We start from the raw sequence: 23,643 nt of genomic DNA on the forward strand, positions 1-23,643 counted from the left end.
TCCAATTCCCCTTTCCCCCTCTCTGCTGCTCGCGAGCCTTTGAGTTCGCGGTAGCGGAGTGGAGGAGTGGAGATCAAGCATCTGCTCCTGTGGAATCGACATGATTTGCTAAGGTACTTGACACAGAGGCCACATTTGAGGTCGAGTTGTTACATACTTCAGGGCCTGACGCATTTTTTAATATCGAATATGTTCTGAAGTTGGACGCAGAATGAACGGTTCCAATTCTTTTAGGAGGCGTTTGCTGATTTAGTAGTGCTGGGGGGTACCCTGGGATGGAATATGGGTATACTCGAATACCCCAGGCCCGCAGGATGGCCTTGTGATCCAGAAATACCCCTGCCCAATAGGCCGACTTGAGAATGGTTGTGTGCCTCTTGGTGGAAGGAATTCTATAGATTCTATATCATCAGTCGCCAAGCCTGCAAACCCCGGGGTACCGTCCACTAGTCTGATTATGTTGGATCTATTGAGGGTGTCTTGCCGTCCTTTTGATTTATAGTCGGGAGCTAGTATAATATAAAAGAGTTTAGAGTCCTTTTTGCTACATGAGCTTTGGATTGAATTGTTGGTTTTGTTAGTTGGCGGGCCTGCATCAAAAACCTGCTCCTGTTGAGATTGGTGTCTGGAGGCCTGCATCACAGACTGATTGTTGGTAAGTAGGGATGTTTTATAGTTATAAATAGTTTTTGTTAAATTTAATTTAGTCATTAACTTGTCTGACCATGATGGAATTATAGCAGGCACTGGTTTGGAATTAATTGCAATTGCTGTAGACTCTGACAGGTTTAGATCGTTACTTTTCACCCTTAGCTTTTCATTCGTTGAACTGTGGTCTTCTATTGCTATTCCCACAGATGGGAACCCTAACTTGCTTGAGTCGTTAGTTTTCACCTTTAGCTTTTCTTTACCAGAGCTCAGATCGACAATCTCTGTTCCCATAGCTAGCTTAGTTGCGACTTGATTACTACCCGAAGTCCGATTTATGTCAGTTTCTAATGGGACCCCTATCTGTTCGATTTCACTTCGGTTTGTTGAAGGTGGTGGTACGTCGGATTCGCTAGAGGCTTTTTTGCTAGAGGCTTTTTTGTTAGTGGCTAATGCAAAGAGAGGAAAGAAATTTGTCGAGGCAGCTGTTGTTTTAGTCCTTGATTTATTTCTATGTTTACGCTGGCGTTTGCGCTCTCTCTTGCTGCAAGGTGGAAAAGGGACTGGCTGCACTTCCAAAATTGAGGTTATCTGAGTAGCTGGACTAGCTGCTAACTCACACTCAATATAGTCTGCGCAGATTGTGCCCCCGCTTGGAAATCGGGCGTTTTTGATCATTGCTTCGGTCAAGTTAGAGCTCGTTGTTCCAATTTGGGATCGGTCAGAAAGTGACTGCTCCTTTAGCTGTTGTGAGGGGGGAGCTGTGCCCTCCTTCACCTCGATGCCTTGATTTGGTGAAATCCTAGGATTAGCTTGTTTTTTAGACATATTTGGCAGAATTTGCGATTGTGGGCAAAGAGTTGTTAATGAGTCGCTTCTCTTCAGCAACTTGACCTCGTCTATGACTTTTGATAAAAAGGCAGGAAGAGACGAGAGGGAGTCTATAATTGGGGAACAGCAACAAATGGCCTGGACAAGCTTTGCAGAGGATTGAGCTCCTATTATTAAATTATTCAATTTGTCCAATTTGTTATCTATGCCTGCTGTGAATAATGCTAAGGTGTTCAGAAGGTCTATCTGTACGTCCAGTTTGTCAGAGTGGTAATTCAGAGCATTAACCGTTTGTTGGAAAGTTTGAAGAAGTTGGGGCCAGACACCAATTGCATTAGAGTCTTCTAAGTTGGGCTTTGTATTTGACGTATGTTTGGGTGAATTTTGGGTTTTTTTGAAGAAAAATGACAAGTCCGCCAAAAACTGGTCATCTTGAACTGTTTTTTTAGGTGTTTGTTGTGAGGGTGTCACTGTTGCTGTTGTCGGAGTAAGTGCCGTGAGCTGAGGACTTGGCCCTTCCAGATAATCCTTTGGTGTACTTATAGTTTGAGATAGTTCTGCCAATCGTGGATTTTTATTACAAGAGTGGGTATTTTGGACATGGATTTGAGGGAAAATAACGTGGCTGTGTAGTGCTTTTGTGGAGTCCTTTAGTACAACAGGATCATGGCATGACAGGGTTGCTGATGATTCTATATTCGAAATTTGGGCTATAAGAAAGCCTGAATTGTGTAAAGGATTCGGCGCAAGAGAGTGCAGCATGCCTGTTTCTTTATTGCGAATAGCCAATGGTGAAAGAGGTAAACCTGTTTGCAATTGTGAAGGATGATCATATTGCAAGTTTTGTTTTAAAGTTACCCCCTCTGACTGAGCTGGGATTGCATCATTTTGTGAGGATCCAAAGGTAAAGACTTCCGGAAATTGGGGCAGGTTTTTGCTAGGCAAGGTCTTTAATGGCTGTTGCAAAGGTAGAGGTGGTGGTGAGAACATGATTATTTCAGCCGTTTGGTCCAGTATTCCGAAATTAGATGCCTCCAGTGCTTGCGATTGCGGGTGTGAAGGAATATTCTCCATTGGTGGATTTTTCTTGAAATAATCCAACAAGTTCAAAGATTTCAAAGAGTTTGATGAAACCTTACTCTTGCCGTAATGACCAAGACTACTCTTGTCGTTGCTATTTGACCTCGGGTTTGCCACATTCACTGAGTCGTTACAAGCCCCTGGGGAGCCATGTCTAGCTTGGTCAAGCTCCTCGTCAGATGACATCTGTTTAGGTTTCCTCTTTTTTGAAGCCGTTATAGTTTTCCTGACTCTCCCAGATCTCATGACTGATATGGATTGAAATACCTATTAAAGGTCTGCTAGGGCTTTCCAGGGGTCCCCCGAGGATCCACCGAAGATCTGCCAAATTCACTCTTCCAAATTGTTAAAATACTGAAGGTCTGATGATCTTATAATTCCTCAAATATTTTCTCCAACAGCTGAGTATTGTGAGATTTATCCTATATTTGAGTTCTGAACGATCTTGCAGACTGAATTACAAAAGGTTCATGGCCTGATGTTAAATGAGGTTTTTTGTTGTTTGCTTTTGTTTTTGCCGCATTCAGTGGGATTTGCGCCAGGTTTTTTATTGTAACCTTACTCATAGCACTCGAGGCACCCCCCCGCTCATATATGTGACCCCTCCCTTATCCACCAGCCCGTGACCGACCGCTCACCACACCGTTCGGGATAGAGACCGGGAAACTGTGCCCGTGGATGACAATGGAACTCGCCGGTCAGTAATCACAGAGTCAGTGAGAGCGTCGGCTGCTAGGCGGCTTCACAGAGGGAGGGAAGGAGCAGGGGGGGCAGCCCCAGAGCTGGACAGAGCTGGATAGGACTGCCCATGCCCCCTGAATGCCCTGCAACCGAGCAATCGGGAGGAACAGAGGAGAAGAATGAGCGGGCCGCAGGTAGTAGGTAGTAAAATGGGCAAAGAAAGCTATGGGAGCAGAGGAGCAGACGAGCAAAGGGGAAGCAGGCTTATAAGAAACGGAAACTGAGGGGTTGAGGAGGACCGGGCAGGGTCTTAGCAGCAGTGTTGGGCAACACCTCAACGTGCGACTCTCGGGGGGGGGGGGGGAGGAGGGCCCAAGGCTTATGGCTTATGGCATAAGGTTCCTCGCGCCTGTCAGGCAGTCAGCCTATCAGCCAGCCTGCTCGAGACTCGAGGCTCGAGGCTCCCAAGCACCCAAGCACCCCAAATGCACCCCTGACCCATGACCCCTAGCTTAGATGGCTTCGGTGGCCGCACTCCCGGATCTGCCGTCTTACCGGGAATTTCTTGGTGTGCCACTGCTGCTACCGCCACAGGTCCTCCAAAATCCCGTCCCTCCGATACCCAGACAGGAGACCGGCTCTCCCGGCTCTCCCGCTCACTCGCCGCTTGCTTGCTCAGCCCAACCGCCCAAACTCCGCCTCCTCCTCCACGTCTGCCTCAGCTGCCGGCGCGTCGAGATACGTCCAACTGCAGCTCTTCCGTTAGTGGGGCGCGGCACTCAGTAACTCCACAATCTTGCGCACTCTCCTAGAACTATTGGTTTGGATCTGTTTTCAGTTTTTTTTTGGGGTGGGGGCTGCCCGAAACGGGCACGCCAATGCCCCCACCCACCCGCCACCATTACAGCCTTTCTGTCCCCCCTGGGGGGCAGAAGGGGCATTGGCCCCAATCTGCCCCCCCCCCGGGGGGGGGGGGGGGCAAAAAGACGACTAGCCACCAGGGAATTCAAAAAAAAAAAATACCGGTGGGGTTTGGCCAAAATGGGCAGGCCCATGCCCCCACCCCACCCCCCAATTATCACAGTCTTTCTGCCCGCCCGAGGGGGAGGCAGATGGGGCATTGGCCCCTAATCTGCCCCTTCGGGGGGGCAGAAAGCCCACTATACACCAGGGATTTGTTTTCAGTTTTTTTTTAGGGTGGGGGCTGCCCGAAACGGCACGCCAATGCCCCCACCCCCGCCACCATTACAGCCTTTCTGCCCCCCGGGGGCAGATGGGGCAGTAGCCCCCCCCCAGAGGGGCAGAAAGCCCACTATCCACCGGGGATTTTTTTCGCACAATTGTTTTAGGGTGTGGGCTGCCCGAAACGGGGACGCCAATGCCCCCACCCACCCCCCCACAAAAATGACAGTCATTCTGCCCCCCAGGAGGCAGATAGAAACCATGGATTTTTTTGTTTTATTAGTGATGGGGTAGGGGCTCCCCAAAATGGGCATGACAATACCCCACCCCACCCCCAGAGAAATTCCAGTCTTTCTGCCCCCCCGGGAGGACAGATGGTGGCAGTGGCCCCTGATCTGCCCCCCTGGGGGGGCAGAAAGCCCACTAGGCGCCAGCGAGTACGCAGGCTTTTTTTATGCGTGGGGGCTGCCCAAAATGGTCATACCAATGCCCCCACCCTCACAGAAAATAGCCACAGTCTTACTGCCCCTTTAGGGGCATATCGGGATGAAATCCCCTTCCCCGATTCCCCCCTAGGGCGGCAGAAAGCCCACTGGGCTCCGAATTTTTGTTAGCAATGTGCATACCTGTGGATTTTGGGCCCTAGCGCAGTTGGCACGTAGGCAAACCTAGCAAACCTGTACTTCACTGGCTCTCACCAGGTTCTGTTACCCAGAATCCATTGCAAACCTAAAAATGTGTCCAAAATAACACATTTTCCTCACATTTCTGTGGAGGAAAGTTCTGGAATCTGCGTGGGTCCACAAAATTCCACCCACCCTGCGTTCCCCAAAGTCTTCAGAGAAAAATGGTACCTCACTTGCGTGGGTAGGCCTAGTGCCCGCGTCAGGCAAGGGCCCAAAACCTATTGAGGAGACATCAAAATTACCTATCAATAAACAACCTGGTTTTGCAAAGGGGGTCCCATGAGTTTTTGGCCCCGGGCTTGGCGGCCATCTAGGGAAACCTACCAAACCCACACATTTCTGAAAACTAGACACCCGGGGGATTCCAGGGAGGTATGGCTTGCGTGGATCCCCCAAAGTTTCCTTACCCAGAATGCCCTGCAAACCTCAAATTTAGCTGAAAAAATCACCTTTTTCATATATTTTTGTGGGGGAAAGTTGTGGCATCACAGGGCTGACACAAATTTCCTACCACCCAGCGCTCCCCCGGGTCTCCCGATAAAAACGGTGCCTCACTTGTGTGGGAGGCCCAAGTTCCCGCGACAGGCAAGGGCTCACAACGTAGTGAGGCGACATGAAATTTGCCTATCTCAAAACGACCAGGTTTTGCAAGGAGGGTCACTTGGGTTTTTGGCCCGGTGCTCGGCGGCCACCTAGGGAAACCTACCAAACCCACACATTTCTGAAAACTAGACACCCGGGGGATTCCAGGGAGGTATGGCTTGCGTGGATACCCCAACGTTTCCTTACCGAGAATGCCCTGCAAACCTTAAATTTAGTTGAAAAAATCCCCTTTTTCACACATTTTTGTGGGGGAAAGTTGTGGCATCACCGGGCTGACACAAATTTCCTACCACCCAGCGTTCCCCCGGGTCTCCCGATAAAAACGGTGCTTCACTCGTGTGGGAGGCCCAAGTACCCGCGACAGGCAAGGGCCCACAACGTAGTGAGGTGACATGAAAATTGCCTACCTCAAAATGACCTGGTTTTGCAAGGGGAGTCACCTGGGTTTTTGGCCCGGTGCTCGGCGGCCACCTAGGGACACCTACCAAACCCACACATTTCTGAAAACTAGACACCCAGAGGATTCCAGGGAGGTATGGCTTGCGTGGATCCCCCAACATTTTCTTACCCAGAATGCCCTGCAAACCTCAAATTTAGCTGAAAAAATCACCTTTTTCACACATTTTTGTGTGGGAAAGTTGTGGCATCACCGGGCTGACACAAATTTCCTACCACCCAGCGTTCCCCTGGGTCTCCCAATAAAAACGGTGCCTCACTTTTGTGGGAGGCCCAAGTACCCGCGACAGGCAAGGGCCCACAATGTAGTGAGGCGACATGAAATTTGCCTATCTCAAAACGACCTGGTTTTGCAAGGGGGGTCACTTGGGTTTTTGGCCCGGTGCTCGGCGGCCACCTAGGGGAACCTACCAAACCGACACAATTCTGAAAACTAGACACCCGGGGGATTCCAGGGAGGTATGGCTTGCGTGGATCTCCCAACATTTCCTTACCCAGAATGCCCTGCAAACCTCAAATTTAGCTGAAAAAATCACCTTTTTCACACATTTTTGTGAGGAAAAGTTGTGGCATCACCGGGCTAACACAAATTTCCTACCACCCAGCGTTCCCCCGGGTCTCCCGATAAAAACGGTGCCTCACTCGTGTGGGAGGCCCAAGTACCCGCGACAGGCAAGGGTCCAAAACGTAGTGTTCCTCAACAGGCAAGGGTCCTAAACGTAGTGCGCCTCACTACGTTTTGGGCCCTTGCCCGTGGCTGGAAACTATGAGCCATGTCAATTCTTAAGTTAAGGTGCTGTTCTAGTGGCCTTTAGGCAGCTGAGTAGACCTCCAAAAGTCGATTAAAATCCATAACCATCAAAAGCGCATATTGCTTAAAATTCAATCAAAACAACCTAGTATCAATTCATAACACCATTAGGATATACAAAAACATCATCACAGATAACAGTTCTGAACAATACGTAAAAAAAAATCATAAAATACAAGGGACATGCGACTCTTTAAATACTGGAGTTACGGTGAGAAAACTCAGGGAATTCTTACTCATAACGTTTCCTAATGGCCAAAGACACTTTTATATAATTGGCTACTGCAATACAAATATCAGGGGCAGCCAGTGAGTGCAAGAATTTAAAACCATCAACATATATACAAGGGCAATTTAACAGTGGGATTAAAAATGTACTCCTTCCCGTTTCATATAAAGTGCAGAATAAGATAAAGTGCAAAGTGCTTTGGCTTGTAAGATTATCACATGGACAAGGTGAGAGATCATTCGCCCAACCACTCTGGCGTGGAAACGCTAGCAAAAAATGCACAGAGTGGTGAATGTTAAATAATATTGCACTGGGGCAGGGGACAAGTGTATGGGACTGATCTAATCTTGGAGAGGATAACGCATGTTTCCTCTGGAATGTAACGCCACTTTGATAATAAATTTGGCGTTCATTGGGATGCTTTTAGGACTCTCAGAGAAATGCCCTAATCCTATTTCATAATATTTATCTTCCACAAAACGAAGCCATGGTATTTTTAGAGAGTTGGCCAAGTTTTGACAATCTTTTATTATTTCTCGTGAGAACGTTAGTTCTTCAGATAGCTAACTTTTCACCGATAGGAATAGAGGGGCACAAGATATATGATCTTCTATATGCTCTAATCCCAATTTGTCATGACATAGGCGGTTAGGGGCACAATTAGGCATCATCATAAGCCTTTTAGTGAATTTATATTCCACTATTTCGTAGCTGGCGGATATTGTGATGCCCCCACACCCCTTCACCATATGCTGCAACTGAAAGGCATTTGGCTTTGTAAAGGGTGATTATTTCCCTAACAAGCTTACGGCCTAATTTGAATGCAAAGCGATATAGCCCATCCACAGCCCTAGTTGTATGGTGGGCTCTTGCTGTCACAAGTGGTTCCTAACTTAGCTTATAGTTAAATAAGTTCCTCAGGTAGATAAAACTCTCAACCTTTTCTATTCTCTTGTCCTGTTCTATGAAAATCTTAGTTTTTGAACTCTTAGGGTCGCATACCGTAATATATGATTTAATACAATTTACATTAAGATCAAGTGGCGACATAAAATCAATCAAAGTATCCAGTGAATTCCGAAGGCCATTCGCTGTTGTGGCCATTAGCTCTGTGTCGTCAGCATAGGATAGCAAGGGGACAGATTTGCTGCCAATTTTGGGAAAATCAAGTTTCCTACTTAATAGGGAAGTCTCTGGGCCGTTTGTGTATATTAAAACGAGAAAAGGGGCTAAGATGCACCCTTGACAGACACCCTCTGTTGAAGCTATTTGCTCAGTTGTTTCCCCTTGAGTGCCGTATCTTATGGAGGCTGAACTATTAAAATGTAGCCTACGGATAAGCGACACCAGCGCTTGTTCCACACCCAAACTTTCCAGCATATCCCATAGACATAACAGGTCTCACTTTGAAGATTTGGTAATGCAAGGACTTGTTTTGAATTGAATGTTTCTCAATATCACTCTGATGCAGGGAAAAGGCTCATATGCAGTGCACATGTTTGGTTTGCACTGCAATCATTCTCTCCCTTTGCATTGTGAGGATTGTTCAAAGTCACCACACCACAAAAGGGATAGTTTTCAAAATTTGCAATTTGACCATCTCATGAATGCCATTTTGCGAATAGCAATGCAGGAATTCTGGTCTGGTGTTTCTCAAGGCTTCCACCCCTGTATTTGCAGCCATTCGCTAACAGTTGCGAAGGGAATCCTACTTTTTAATGTGCACGAGCTATAATTTTGTGATTCCTATCAAATACCAGTTTTGCACTGTGACATAATAATTCATCTCAATTCCAAAAATGATTGGGTAACTAACCTGTTGCTGGGCAAAAAGAGTAAGTGCTTTGCAGACTAGATTTGTAAATTGGTTCTCTAGTCCTCTCTGAAACATGCGATGTCAGGGGGTAAGCACATGGCCCATGTCAGTTGTAAGGTCCAAGTAGACCACTAAACACATTCTGTGTGTATAAATCACTACTTTTGCAGTGTTTACAGTCTGTGCTTCTTTCAAGTAGGGCATATAAAGTACAAGAATCTTAAAGGAGATGACCCCTATCAACATGGGGTGCTGATTTAGGAAGTTGGTTTGTGTGTTATCTGTACTATCTGTAAGCTTATCCACATACCTGCACATTTTATGCCATCCCCAATGAGGCCAAGAGGACAAGGATCACATGTGTATCCAACACCAGGGGCACTGGTATCGTTGCAGCTGTTATTGACATAGCAACTTTCTATCTGGCAAGCATCATAATCATCTGTGCAGTACCTTCCTGTATATGCTTCAGGGCAGCCACATTCTGCTGTCTGAAATAAAAAAACATAAAATGTTACTATAGTACCAGACTGACCTTCCTTGTTAAAGGTAACAGCTCCAGTACAATGCACATATTAAACAAAATGAATTAATTTAGAGCTAAGTTGGATAATAAATATAAAAATCAGCAAACATTGGTAATGCCAAAAGGCCAGGCTCTGAAGTGCTAATGTATGCAAACACAAAGATGCACAAATACCCACTTGTGAAGGCTTCTGTTGACATGCCTTAGCCCTTTAAAGCCTCACACATTGGCACTGCCACCATTTTGATATGTTTCAGAGCTCTCAACATTCCAAGGCCCATCGGTGAATAAAGTATCCAATCCAGTCAAGCAGGGCTTGATGGGTAGATTGACCAGGTCTAGAAGTGACTCATTACACTGCACTTGTACATTACAATTGGTTCTGAAAGTGCTTCATCTGAGTAAGTGGTTTCCGGTGCTCGACACCAGCGCTCAATAGCAGCACTTATGATGGTCCACCATATTGTGGCGCTATCTGTCCATTTTGACATGAGCACAACAAAAGTTGTTTAATAATTCAATATACATGAAATATGAATAATACTTTGGGGGGACTGGAATAGTGTAAATTGTGACACTTGTAGGGGTGCGATATCTAGTAGTTGTGTTAGTACTGTCATTGGCTGCGCTAGCAGGGGTAGCAGATAGTACAACCTGCAATAGCCTCCTGAGTAAGACCCTGGCACATACTTTTTCGCTAATTAATCACTATTCCTGATTAATTAACTTCCATGAAGGGCGTCTCTGCCTGAAGCTCTCCGTGCGGGAGGTGAAGTTTTTAAAAGGAGGAGTCATCGTTCTGCCAGATGAACTCCCATTGGCCACTGTCCACACAGAAGGAGTTTCAAAGTCTGGAAAAGGATCTTGTAGGCCAGAATGTTTACCAGGTCTAGAAGGGACTTTTTTCATTGCACACACACTTTACAACTGTCATCACCCCCTAGACTCCCATGAATAGTTTCAAATACCGTAACAGTGAGACAGTTTTGCACATAAAATGCACAAAGTGCGCTGTTAGGATGTCATTTAGCCAACGAGCTGAGGGGCTGAGGCCAGAGACTCTGCATGGGCCTCATATATTGACTTAGGGTAAGAGTTTCTATGAAGGATCTCTGTTCCTTGCTTGATTAATGTGAGGTCCCTCACATCCAATGCCAAGAGTTATTAGAGAACCGGACGAAGGAGGGGAAGTAAGCAGTCAGTCTTCATCTGTATACAACTTTCTGCTGATTTGAATCCACATTTAAAATATAATATTTTTCATGTATCTGCTCAACCTTCACATTTGGAGCACCTTTTAATCAACAGTCGGTATGTAAGGAGAGCGAGGCCCGGGTGGAACAGTTCTGATGTGTGAGTGGATCTCCCAGAGGAAAACAATGTGTGGAACCCATGACAGAGCCAGTCTTTAAATAATATATCTGAAACAACCCATCCAGAACTAGAGCAAGATCTGTTTGATAACCAATTGATTCTGTCCCAGCCATAGTTTCAGTGGAACAAGAAGTTATTATTTTTATCATGACCATATGGAGTTAATCAATTTTTCCTTCAGGAATCAAATTATTAGATATCATGGAGCACCCAGACCTAATTCAAGACCTACTAGTGGGCTCATGAGTGTTCGACTTTAAATCATTCTCTTGGTTCTTTTATATCTTACTGCAGCCTTTGATATTGTGAAAAATTAATTATTAATCGTTAATTTATAATGGATTTTAAATATGTAATTTATGGAATTCTTATTTATTTTACTTATATTTTAGTTGTGGGTTGCTAGGTTCGTATGGAGTCTAAGGTAGGAAGTTATTTAAGCAATAATGAATCATTTATTAATTTGTAATTAGTCAGTGAATATAACTTTATTCGGCACAAGGCCATAAAAGATAGAAACACGCCATACAGCTAAAAGTACATTAGTACTAGAGCCCAAAAAATTATTATGTAATAAAAAACTCTGTAATAATGTTAAAATGTAAAACATGTAAAATGAATATTTAAACAGCTTTGGACAGATTTCAGGCAATAATTGAAAGACATTAAAAGAAGAAGGATAAGTTCTCTTCCAAGGGTATACTCATCAAAGTCATAAGCACTGAATATTCCCGCTCAATCGCGGAGACCCCGAGTCCCTTCCTGCTTGTTCAGATAGTACATGGTGGTCGTATTGTCCGTCTGAACTAGAATGGAACTGGTTTGAATGGATGGAAGAAACGCCTTGAGGGCTAAATGGACCGCTCGTAGCTCCAGCAAGTTGATGTGGTACAATCGTTCTTTTGACGAACATCGATCTTGAGTCTGTAGGGACCCCATGTGTGCTCCCTAACCCTACAGGGAAGCATCTATGATTAATGATTGAGAGGGAGGAGACTGTTGGAACGGAACCCCTACCAACAGATTCTCCTGTCGCATCCAACAAGGAATTGATGCTGTGGCTGCTTTGGCAGCTGTAGCCTGTCATCCCATCGAGCCGTTCGTTGATTCGACTTGTCCTCCAGATCCTGCTGTAAGGGATGCATCCTCAGCTTGGCGCTGGGGACAAGAAAAATGCAGGATGCCATCAACCCTAGGAGAGAGGCAACCTGACGGACTGAAGGAAAGTTGCTGCGCAGAATCTGCTTGCATTTCAGATGACAGTCTCTTCTCCGAAGGAAACACTTTTCCTATTGTGGAGTCTATTGTCACACCTAGATAGTGGATTCTTTGTGTGTGATGCTGAGTTGATTTCTCGAAGTTGACATGGAGACACAGCCGTTGGCAAGGGTCTAGGCATTGTTGATAGTGGTTCCTCACACTGTGTGGGGAGAAGGACCTTTCAGAAGCCAGTTGTCGAGATAAGGGTAAACAAAGATATCTTTGCGCCGTAGAGCGGCTGCTAGTACTGCCATGCATTTTGTAAACACTCGGGGAGCCGACTTCAACCCAAATGGCAGAACTTTGAACTTATTATGGGTCCATTCCACCAGAAAACACAGGAACTTCCTGTGATGTGGATTGACTGGGACATGAAAGTATGCATCCTGCAGATCCAGCAAACACATACAATCCCCTTGTTGGAGATGGGGATATATTTGATGGGAGAGCCAACATGTGAAACGTATTCTTCCTGATGGATTTGTTGAGGGCACAAAGATCCATTATAGGTCTGTATTCTGATTTACGACCTTTCTTCTTCACTAGGAAGTACCTTGAGTATACCCCTTGAACTCTCTGCGATATAGTAACTTCCTCAATGGCCGATTTTCACTGAAGGGTTAAAACTTCCTGCTGCAGTATCTGCATCTGGTGGCAAGTAGTTTTTACCAGAGGGATCATAGGGGGCAGATGCCAGAAACGTAGAGAGCACCCATTCTGCAGCGTAGTTAACACCCATTGGTCTTTTGTGATACCATGCCACTCTCACACATGGCTGACTATACTTCCCCCACTGGAGTTGGAAAAAGTGATGGGGAAGCCAACACTCATTGCTTTGAAGGAGTTTTTGCTGAGGCAGCAGATTTATGAGGGGATCCTCTTCCTCTGGCAGCACGACGTCCCTCATAGTGGGATTTTGATTGGCTCTATTGATGTTGCTGCCTCTGCCACTGAGGGGTTTGAACCTACTGATAGAAGGGCCGCTGATTGTATGGTCTGTATCTGTGCCTGAACTCCTTTCTTCTTTCAAGCCCTACTGCCTTCAGGGTATCAAGCTCCGTCTCCATCCTCGACATCTCCTCATCTATGTGAGTACTAAACAAGGAGAATCCTGAAAAAGCTTGGTTGAGGATCCATGACCGAGCTTCAAGTTTTAGCGCAGTTAGTCGCAGCCAGAATGACCGTCTGGCACAGATTCATAGGAGCGCACAGACTGTGTTGCTCCATCCGCTGCGGTGCTGGTAACTTGATTTGCCACCAAGCTTCCTTCCTGCAATACCTTCTCAAAGTCCCTGCGATCTTCTTTGGGTAGTTTTTCTGTAAACCTTTGAAGTGAGTCCCACAAGGACCTATCATAACAGCCTAAGAGCGCCGAGGCGTTGGAGACTTTCAACATGGAGGCCGACGTGCCGCAGACTTTTTTCCCCCATGAATCCTGTGCTTTGCTTTCCTTATTGGGAGGAACAGTTGATGAGGAGGCCACTGCGTGTGTCTTTTTCGCAGCCGCAATTATTACAGAGTCAGGAGGGGGGTCAGATCTAAGAAATAATGGATCCTCTTCTGGAGGCCTGTATTTCTTCTAGAGCCTTGCTGGCACTGTATCAAGCGTTGCCGGTGTAAGAAATGTTTCCATCAACGGCTGAAGGAGCCCCGGTACCAAGGGTAACAACGATATGGGTGCTGATCTTTGATGCAAAGTCTCAAAAATCACTGAGGATGAGCTCTGCTGGGTAGACATAACAATGTTCAACTTTGCTGACCCTCTGGCCATAACAGCCTGAAAAGTACTGATTTCATCCACCGGTGAGACCCTCAAAGGTGGACTGTCTGTAAGGGTCGGAGAGTAGTCCCTCTTTGAAAATTGGGTAGAAGAAGGTGATCGTGTTGGTGACCTGCGCCTTCTCCGATGACCCCGAGATGTAGATCTCCTTCTTGAGGAGGATGCCGGAGTATGCGTATGATCTCAACCCCTCGATGGAGTAGTAGGAGAGAGATCTACTGCTTGTACCAGGCGGGCTAGTAGAAACTTGTGTAGAGGGCTGGTGTAGTCCTGAGGAGCTTGTGCTTGTGCTGTTCTAGATTTCTGCCAGTGATGCAGAGGCAACCTCCACCTAGGAGAGAAGTGCACAGATGGAGATTTCTGCCTCTCTTCTACAGGAGCCTCAGAGCGTGAACAGGGGCGTACAGGTGAACACGCCGGACTGCTCGACGTCGAAATATTCACCTCCGGTGATCTTGAGGACGATGACGAAGTGTGTCTTGAACTTGCGTGATAGGTCGATGCCGACTGATGAGAGTGTCTCAACACTGAACGCGCAATCACTGTGTCCTGAACCACCAATGGTGATTTAGCTCTAGTCGTCGAGGATGGTGACGGAGAAATGCTCACTGGACGTGAGGAAGATGGAGACCAGTGTCTCAACGTCAAAGGGCGCGTCCGCGACCTCAACCGCCCTCTGGGGACAGATCTGTTCCTTGACGTCAATCGTCGCCTGGTTGACGATGACGGAAGTGTCCGTCTCGACGTGTAAACGTCCTTGAGTTGACGCCGACGGAGTCCGTTGTCTTGACATCGAGAGCCCGTGAGTCGAAAAGAACAACTGACCTAATTGTCACCCCATGAGGCAAGATGGGAAGATGGTGGTTATGGCTGCCTTAAAGACACAGTGCCAGATTTTGTGTTTTGCAATTGATTTAATTTTCTATGCTATTGGTTTTCAATGCAGCCTATAGGCTAACAAGGCTTGCTCTTTTGCAGATTGGTTTAGAGTCTACTAATAAAAAGGATTCAAGTAATGCTTGCCTTCCTGTGGTCTATATTCTATAGTGTGTGATTACAAAACCAGTTATTTGTTGTTACATTGATTCATTTATAGGGGCTGCATTGATGTGTGAACAAATGATATATATATATATATATATATATATATATATATATATATATATATATATATATATATATATATATATTTTTGTTCGTCAAGTTGCGATAAAACACACTCTCAGGCTCCAAAGTGAGTACCCAGTGGGACGTTTATTTCCACGCTACGCGTTTCGGCTAAACAGCCTTGTTCACACGATGGAAATTAATGTCAATGTCACCATTTTTATAAACACATCGTACTTTTCGAGGTAGTAAACATAAAAGATGGTTTTGTTACAAATAAACACACGCTGATATGGTGCAAATGTCGCGGCCATGTTTGCATGGTTAAATAGCATGGGATTTCCCAACTGTGAATACATTTTGTACTGTGTGCTGTGTTTACCAATATAGTTGAATACAAAAGTTGAACAAAATATCTGCACATTGTAAATTGTAAATTTCCCGACAAAGTTAGTATCAATCAATACTGCATAATATTTCAAGTGGGCATATATTGTGCGTGATACGTATCAATAAAGTTAAATACAACAATGCGCAGGAAAGGTGTGCACATTGCAATGACAAGTAAGCATACATCGTATTTGTTATATAATGCAAATTCACAAATGTAAAACCTCTTGAAGCACGAAAAGCATGTTGGTTGAAAACATATATTTTCCGTGAAGTTGTGTGAGAATCTAAATGCCGATGTGATTGTGAAAAAATGTAGTGATTCTCAGTGAAAATCCTGGGCTAAATCCCAACATGCATGTATCTGCTGCAGATCTATTGGTGGAGACTAGTGACCTGGTTCAAGTTACAGCACCGTTTGGGGAAGGGTGATTGAAATTACGGACAAGTGCCCATGTTGTGTGATGAATGAAGAGTTGTGGAATTAAAAAAAAAACAACCTCCATTAGTGTATCACATGGCATCAACCTCCTGGAAAACTAAGTGTTGAGTCCAATGTCAAAAGTCAAGGATCATGCTGGGAAAATCCATAATCCTAAATCCGTTCCTAGTTTCCATCACATGACAAAGTCTATAGTGCTCCACAAAGGCTGGAAATGCTTCACGGAACCTACCAGACCCCCCAATCAATCGGGCAGGACCAATAACGCACAAGAACTAGATTTGAACATCAGTGATGTGGACAACCTTATAATGCTACAACAACTAGAATCCAATGAAGGGATGGATGATACCCTTCCCAACACAGCAGTTAATCAACTTCTAGATACCAATGACATCACACACAACCAAGTGGCCATGACGGGTTTCAAACCCCGTTCAACCTTCTATCCACCATTAGGCCATGACAATATAGACACATTTCATGAAGTGGTGAACATGCAACTTATTAAATTCAGACAAAAGAAATGGTTTAAAACCCAACAGAAACAAAACCTCACATCGGCACAAAGAGATGCCCTGACTTCCTTAGCCCAGGACAGCAGTATTATCATTCGCCCCGCGGACAAAGGGGGTAATGTGGTAATATTAGACAGAGACAAGTACATTACTGAGGCATTACGCCAAGTACAAGACAAACAATTCTACACAGTCAACAGGGAAATTTATTCCAACAGCGTGGAAGAGATCTGGGAAAAACTAAATAATTGGAAGGATTTGGGGATTCTTGAATGGCAGGAATATTGTTATCTTAAACAGGACTACCCTATCCTTCCAGTACTTTACTTATTACCAAAAGTACATAAAGACCCCATAAATCCTCCAGGCAGGCCCATAGTCTCTTCCAGAGGTAGTGTTTTGGAGAACATCTCTAAATACGTCGATTTTTTCCTCAGAGAGTATGTTAGTGGTCTGCCTTCTCATGTTAGAGATACCAAAGATTTCCTTGACAAAATCGAAGGTTTAGAGTGGGAAGAAGAATATTTGTTGGTCACCATGGATGTCAGCTCTCTCTATACCATAATCAAACATGAACATGGCATAGAGGCGTGTAGACACTATTTAAGAACACGACATATCAGATTCAAAGACCATACTGATATGGTTTTGGAAATGATGCAGTTTTGCCTCACACACAACATCTTTCTATTTGATGGCACACTGTACCAACAAACAACTGGTACAGCGATGGGAACATGTTTCGCTCCATCCTTTGCCAATCTGTTTCTTGGCAAATGGGAGGAGGACACTCTAGTGGACACACATTTTGTCCCAGAGAGACAGAAAATCAGGCTCTGGCTCCGCTACATCGATGATATTTTCTTGGTGTGGAGGGGTACAGAAACTGAGGTCACTGAATTTATTGCAAGACTTAACAACAACGAATTTAACATCAGTTTAACCAGTACCATAAGCAAAAATGCAGTTGAATTCTTGGATACCAAAGTAGAAGTACATAACAACACCATCCAAACCAAGCTGTTCCGCAAGGATACAGCTGGCAACACATTACTTCATGCCCTCAGCGGCCACCCGGATCCTCTAAAATGGAGTATTCCATTTGGGGAATTTCTCAGGGCTAAACGCAACTGCAGCACACCAATGGGGTACAAAGAAGAAACGAAAATCATGCTTGAAAGGTTCAAAATCAGGGGTTACCCAACATGGGTCCTGAACAAAGCACTACGGAAGGCAGAAATGATAGAAAGAACTGACACTCTTAGATCCATGAGAGAGAAACAACAGGAACCCACACAACAGGAAGAGACAACCAGGGTAATACTCACATACAACAGAAATGCCAAAGACATAAAGAACATACTGGCCAAGAATTGGGACATTCTCAAAAGTGATCCCAATATTGGTACCATCATTAGTGAGAAACCACACATCACCTACAGAAAAGGCTACAATTTCAGAGACAAGTTAGTACACAGTGATGTCACTATATACAACACCATGATGAACCAGGGACTCCAAGGTTTCTTTCCCTGCGGACACTGTAGAGCCTGCAGGAACAGCAGCATGAAAAAGGATTACAGGGATGGGGGTGGCAGGAACAAAGTCATCTCACAGTTCCTTACCTGTGGTACCCCGTTTGTTATATACTGTCCTGAATGCCCGTGCAAACTTAGGTATATAGGAAGCACAGTTCACCCTGCAAAGAAACGTGTATTGGAGCATATGAGGGCTATCAGCAATTGTGACCAACAGTATCCGGTAGCCCGTCATTTCCAAGAACACCATTTCTCGGACAACTCATGTCTCAGCTATTTTGCCATGGAACACATCCCAAGATCCCCGAGGGGTGGAAACAGGGTATTAAAACTCAGACAGAAAGAATCAAAAATGATTATTGACCTCCAGACCAAATCCCCGGGGGGGCTCAACATTGATGAAGAGTTACGAATACACTTATATGAAAAATAGTTTCGATTTACTTTGTCATCTTGCTCCTTCTCCATTATTCGTAAAGAAATGTTTTCTTTGTGCATGATACAACATGAATTTACTGAATACAATATTATTTGCATAAGAAAATGAAAAAGAAACAATACTTATCATTGTGCACATGAATGTTCTCAGGAACATATTTTAATCTGTTTATTTTAGCACACCTTCAGAGGTTCAAATATTCACATTTACAATTCTTTTTTCTTTTTCTTTTTCTTTTCTCTTCTTTTCACTACAGGAGGAAAGGCAGGGACCCATACCACACGGGTGGCACCACATTCACGGGTCCCCACCCTTTTTTCCGAAGGCACAACACAATACGGTATCTTTTCTAATTCAATAAATGTCACTTCAGCATTTTTTCCGTGAAGCATTTCCAGCCTTTGTGGAGCACTATAGACTTTGTCATGTGATGGAAACTAGGAACGGATTTAGGATTATGGATTTTCCCAGCATGATCCTTGACTTTTGACATTGGACTCAACACTTAGTTTTCCAGGAGGTTGATGCCATGTGATACACTAATGGAGGTTGTTTTTTTTTTAATTCCACAACTCTTCATTCATCACACAACATGGGCACTTGTCCGTAATTTCAATCACCCTTCCCCAAACGGTGCTGTAACTTGAACCAGGTCACTAGTCTCCACCAATAGATCTGCAGCAGATACATGCATGTTGGGATTTAGCCCAGGATTTTCACTGAGAATCACTACATTTTTTCACAATCACATCGGCATTTAGATTCTCACACAACTTCACGGAAAATATATGTTTTCAACCAACATGCTTTTCGTGCTTCAAGAGGTTTTACATTTGTGAATTTGCATTATATAACAAATACGATGTATGCTTACTTGTCATTGCAATGTGCACACCTTTCCTGCGCATTGTTGTATTTAACTTTATTGATACGTATCACGCACAATATATGCCCACTTGAAATATTATGCAGTATTGATTGATACTAACTTTGTCGGGAAATTTACAATTTACAATGTGAAGATATTTTGTTCAACTTTTGTATTCAACTATATTGGTAAACACAGCACACAGTACAAAATGTATTCACAGTTGGGAAATCCCATGCTATTTAACCATGCAAACATGGCCGCGACATTTGCACCATATCAGCGTGTGTTTATTTGTAACAAAACCATCTTTTATGTTTACTACCTCGAAAAGTACGATGTGTTTATAAAAATGGTGACATTGACATTAATTTCCATCGTGTGAACAAGGCTGTTTAGCCGAAACGCGTAGCGTGGAAATAAACGTCCCACTGGGTACTCACTTTGGAGCCTGAGAGTGTGTTTTATCGCAACTTGACGAACAAAAATTTGGAATACCGGGTGCTCTTCTGGAGTACACACCACCCTCCACGGGTCCGTGGTCTCACAAGGAGCGTTCTTCTGGTCGATATATATATATATATATATATTCACTTAAAAAACCATAGGTTTCACACATGTTATAGTTAGCTGGACATTTCACTCGTGGAAAACCATTGAAATTCCCCCGTTATAGTTAGTGCAGGCAACTATAACTCACGCGACCGCAATCCTCTGCTGATGACGTCAGATATTACATCACTGTATTTAGACACTTATTTACCCATGTCTTCTTCCATTAATCTTTAGCTATAAATATATTACAAATATTTATTTTTCAGAAAGACACATATGTCATCAGTGATGTAATATCTGACGTCATCAGCAGAGGATTGCGGTCGCGTGAGTTATAGTTGCCTGCACTAACTATAACGGGGGAATTTCAATGGTTTTTCACGAGGGAAATGTCCAGCTAAATATAACATGTGTGAAACCTATGGTTTTTTAAGTGAATTTGCAAGGTTTTTTAAATGCTAATTCCTAACTATAACGTGTGTGAAACCTATGGTTTTTTCAGTGAATTTGTACGGTTTTTTAAATGCTAAGTTATGGTTTTTTGTGTGTTTTTTTTAAAGGTTTTTCACCGTGCGCGTACTGTACGCGCACGGTGCGCTTCGCGCACCGCGCGCCCACGTTACGCAGTTCGCGGAATTTTTCCGTTTCTATCGTACGCGTACGTTTCGCAAAAAAATTAAAGGAAATTTTGGCACTTGGGAGTCCTTCTGGAACCCCCTGACAAAGGCTAGGGGGTCAGGAACTGTCCACCATGCCCCCTTTTCACGTTCTCCACCTTTGTTTTTCACCCCCTCAGACTGCGAGAGACAAAATGGCGGCCAACACTTCCTGGTTTCGACCGATTCGAATGTTTACTAAGATCTAACAACCAATCAGAATCGCGCTCGCGCACGGCAGCGTGCGCATACGGTAAGTTTTACCGTACGTGCACGGTGCGCGCTTATAGATATATATATTGATTTAAATGCTATTTTCTCAGGAAATACTGAAAAGGCACATCCCTGACCTGAGGACTACCTCTCTGCCAAATTTCAAGTAATTCTGTTCAGCCGTCCGGGCTGTAGCTTGGACTATAGGTCCTATGGAAAAATGCATGGGGAAAACGCGTTTTGGGACCTCCCCTTTTTCTCAGCCCCCGCTTGACGAATCCCCCCGAGACTTTCAGGGAAGGAGCGGAGCGGAGCGCCCCACCTATTTTGAAAATTTTGCGAGGATTCGTCAATCGGCGCCAAAGTTATTCCAAATAGAATGTTGCGGATTTCCTATGGAAACACGGTCCTAACTATAACTATCTACTGGCGACCGCCAGTAGATAATATATATATATATATGGACCTACAAAAGGTAACGCAATTTATGCAAATCACCTGACAGCGCTGGAAGGGTTTTGATGTAGGAAAACTCCTGCATTAATCGTTTTGGGGATGCGAGCCTTTGAAAGAGAATGAAATATTCCAGCATCATGCTTTTAAAAATGCAATCTCCGTGACTGTAACCCCATTTATTGACATTTCATGCACTGGCACAAAGCAAAGAGCAAAGAATTAACTGCCTTTACAACGTGAATTATCTACGTGCATAACCAACATTTAGTCATGTGTCCAGGATGCATTTTGGGAGCTGTATTTTTAAACAGTCACGTGATGTCAGACACCTTCAAAAATGCGCGCACAGATGCACTTTGTGATTCAGCTTCCTGTCCGTGAACAAGGCTACTCGCTGAAACATGTTGGAGAATGGAAGCTTACTTGTGCAGCATATCTCCGAATAAAGCTAATGTCCCCGGAAATGGGCCTCTATTCTGTTTCATTGGCGTGATGAGTTGATGGGTTGCTCCGTGCCCATCTTAAGAGGCCGCCCTGAAGGGTTGGAGGCTCCTTACTCGGAGGTTTTTCCCTTGGATTTAATTAAAGGAGCATGACCCACTCGCTGCAGTTTGGACCTACAAAAGGTAACGCAATTTATGCAAATCACCTGACAGCGCTGGAAGGGTTTTGATGTAGGAAAACTCCTGCATTAATCGTTTTGGGGATGCGAGCCTTTGAAAGAGAATGAAATATTCCAGCATCATGCTTTTAAAAATGCAATCTCCGTGACTGTAACCCCATTTATTGACATTTCATGCACTGGCACAAAGCAAAGAGCAAAGAATTAACTGCCTTTACAACGTGAATTATCTACGTGCATAACCAACATTTAGTCATGTGTCCAGGATGCATTTTGGGAGCTGTATTTTTAAACAGTCACGTGATGTCAGACACCTTCAAAAATGCGCGCACAGATGCACTTTGTGATTCAGCTTCCTGTCCGTGAACAAGGCTACTCGCTGAAACATGTTGGAGAATGGAAGCTTACTTGTGCAGCATATCTCCGAATAAAGCTAATGTCCCCGGAAATGGGCCTCTATTCTGTTTCATTGGCGTGATGAGTTGATGGGTTGCTCCGTGCCCATCTTAAGAGGCCGCCCTGAAGGGTTGGAGGCTCCTTACTCGGAGGTTTTTCCCTTGGATTTAATTAAAGGAGCATGACCCACTCGCTGCAGTTTGGACCTACAAAAGGTAACGCAATTTATGCAAATCACCTGACAGCGCTGGAAGGGTTTTGATGTAGGAAAACTCCTGCATTAATCGTTTTGGGGATGCGAGCCTTTGAAAGAGAATGAAATATTCCAGCATCATGCTTTTAAAAATGCAATCTCCGTGACTGTAACCCCATTTATTGACATTTCATGCACTGGCACAAAGCAAAGAGCAAAGAATTAACTGCCTTTACAACGTGAATTATCTACGTGCATAACCAACATTTAGTCATGTGTCCAGGATGCATTTTGGGAGCTGTATTTTTAAACAGTCACGTGATGTCAGACACCTTCAAAAATGCGCGCACAGATGCACTTTGTGATTCAGCTTCCTGTCCGTGAACAAGGCTACTCGCTGAAACATGTTGGAGAATGGAAGCTTACTTGTGCAGCATATCTCCGAATAAAGCTAATGTCCCCGGAAATGGGCCTCTATTCTGTTTCATTGGCGTGATGAGTTGATGGGTTGCTCCGTGCCCATCTTAAGAGGCCGCCCTGAAGGGTTGGAGGCTCCTTACTCGGAGGTTTTTCCCTTGGATTTAATTAAAGGAGCATGACCCACTCGCTGCAGTTTGGACCTACAAAAGGTAACGCAATTTATGCAAATCACCTGACAGCGCTGGAAGGGTTTTGATGTAGGAAAACTCCTGCATTAATCGTTTTGGGGATGCGAGCCTTTGAAAGAGAATGAAATATTCCAGCATCATGCTTTTAAAAATGCAATCTCCGTGACTGTAACCCCATTTATTGACATTTCATGCACTGGCACAAAGCAAAGAGCAAAGAATTAACTGCCTTTACAACGTGAATTATCTACGTGCATAACCAACATTTAGTCATGTGTCCAGGATGCATTTTGGGTGCTGTATTTTTAAACAGTCACGTGATGTCAGACACCTTCAAAAATGCGCGCACAGATGCACTTTGTGATTCAGCTTCCTGTCCGTGAACAAGGCTACTCGCTGAAACATGTTGGAGAATGGAAGCTTACTTGTGCAGCATATCTCCGAATAAAGCTAATGTCCCCGGAAATGGGCCTCTATTCTGTTTCATTGGCGTGATGAGTTGATGGGTTGCTCCGTGCCCATCTTAAGAGGCCGCCCTGAAGGGTTGGAGGCTCCTTACTCGGAGGTTTTTCCCTTGGATATATATATATATATATATATATATATATATATATATATATATATATATATATATATATATATATATATATATATATATATGTATATATATATATATATA

General features: G+C 44.3%; 1 protein-coding gene across 1 annotated transcript in view; it reads right to left on the reverse strand.

The window, feature by feature from the left end:
- LOC146788619 (uncharacterized) overlaps positions 1–23,643 on the reverse strand; it is a 1,185,638-nt gene that overhangs the window by 739,639 nt on the left and 422,356 nt on the right. The window contains exon 30 of the mRNA XM_085635786.1: positions 9,334–9,514. Coding sequence (XP_085491912.1) covers positions 9,334–9,514 — 181 coding nt within the window. The remainder of the gene's footprint in view (positions 1–9,333; positions 9,515–23,643) is intronic.

The sequence above is a fragment of the Triturus cristatus genome, chromosome 11, assembly GCF_964204655.1.
Source record: "Triturus cristatus chromosome 11, aTriCri1.1, whole genome shotgun sequence".
In the NCBI taxonomy this organism is placed as follows: Eukaryota; Metazoa; Chordata; class Amphibia; order Caudata; family Salamandridae; genus Triturus; species Triturus cristatus.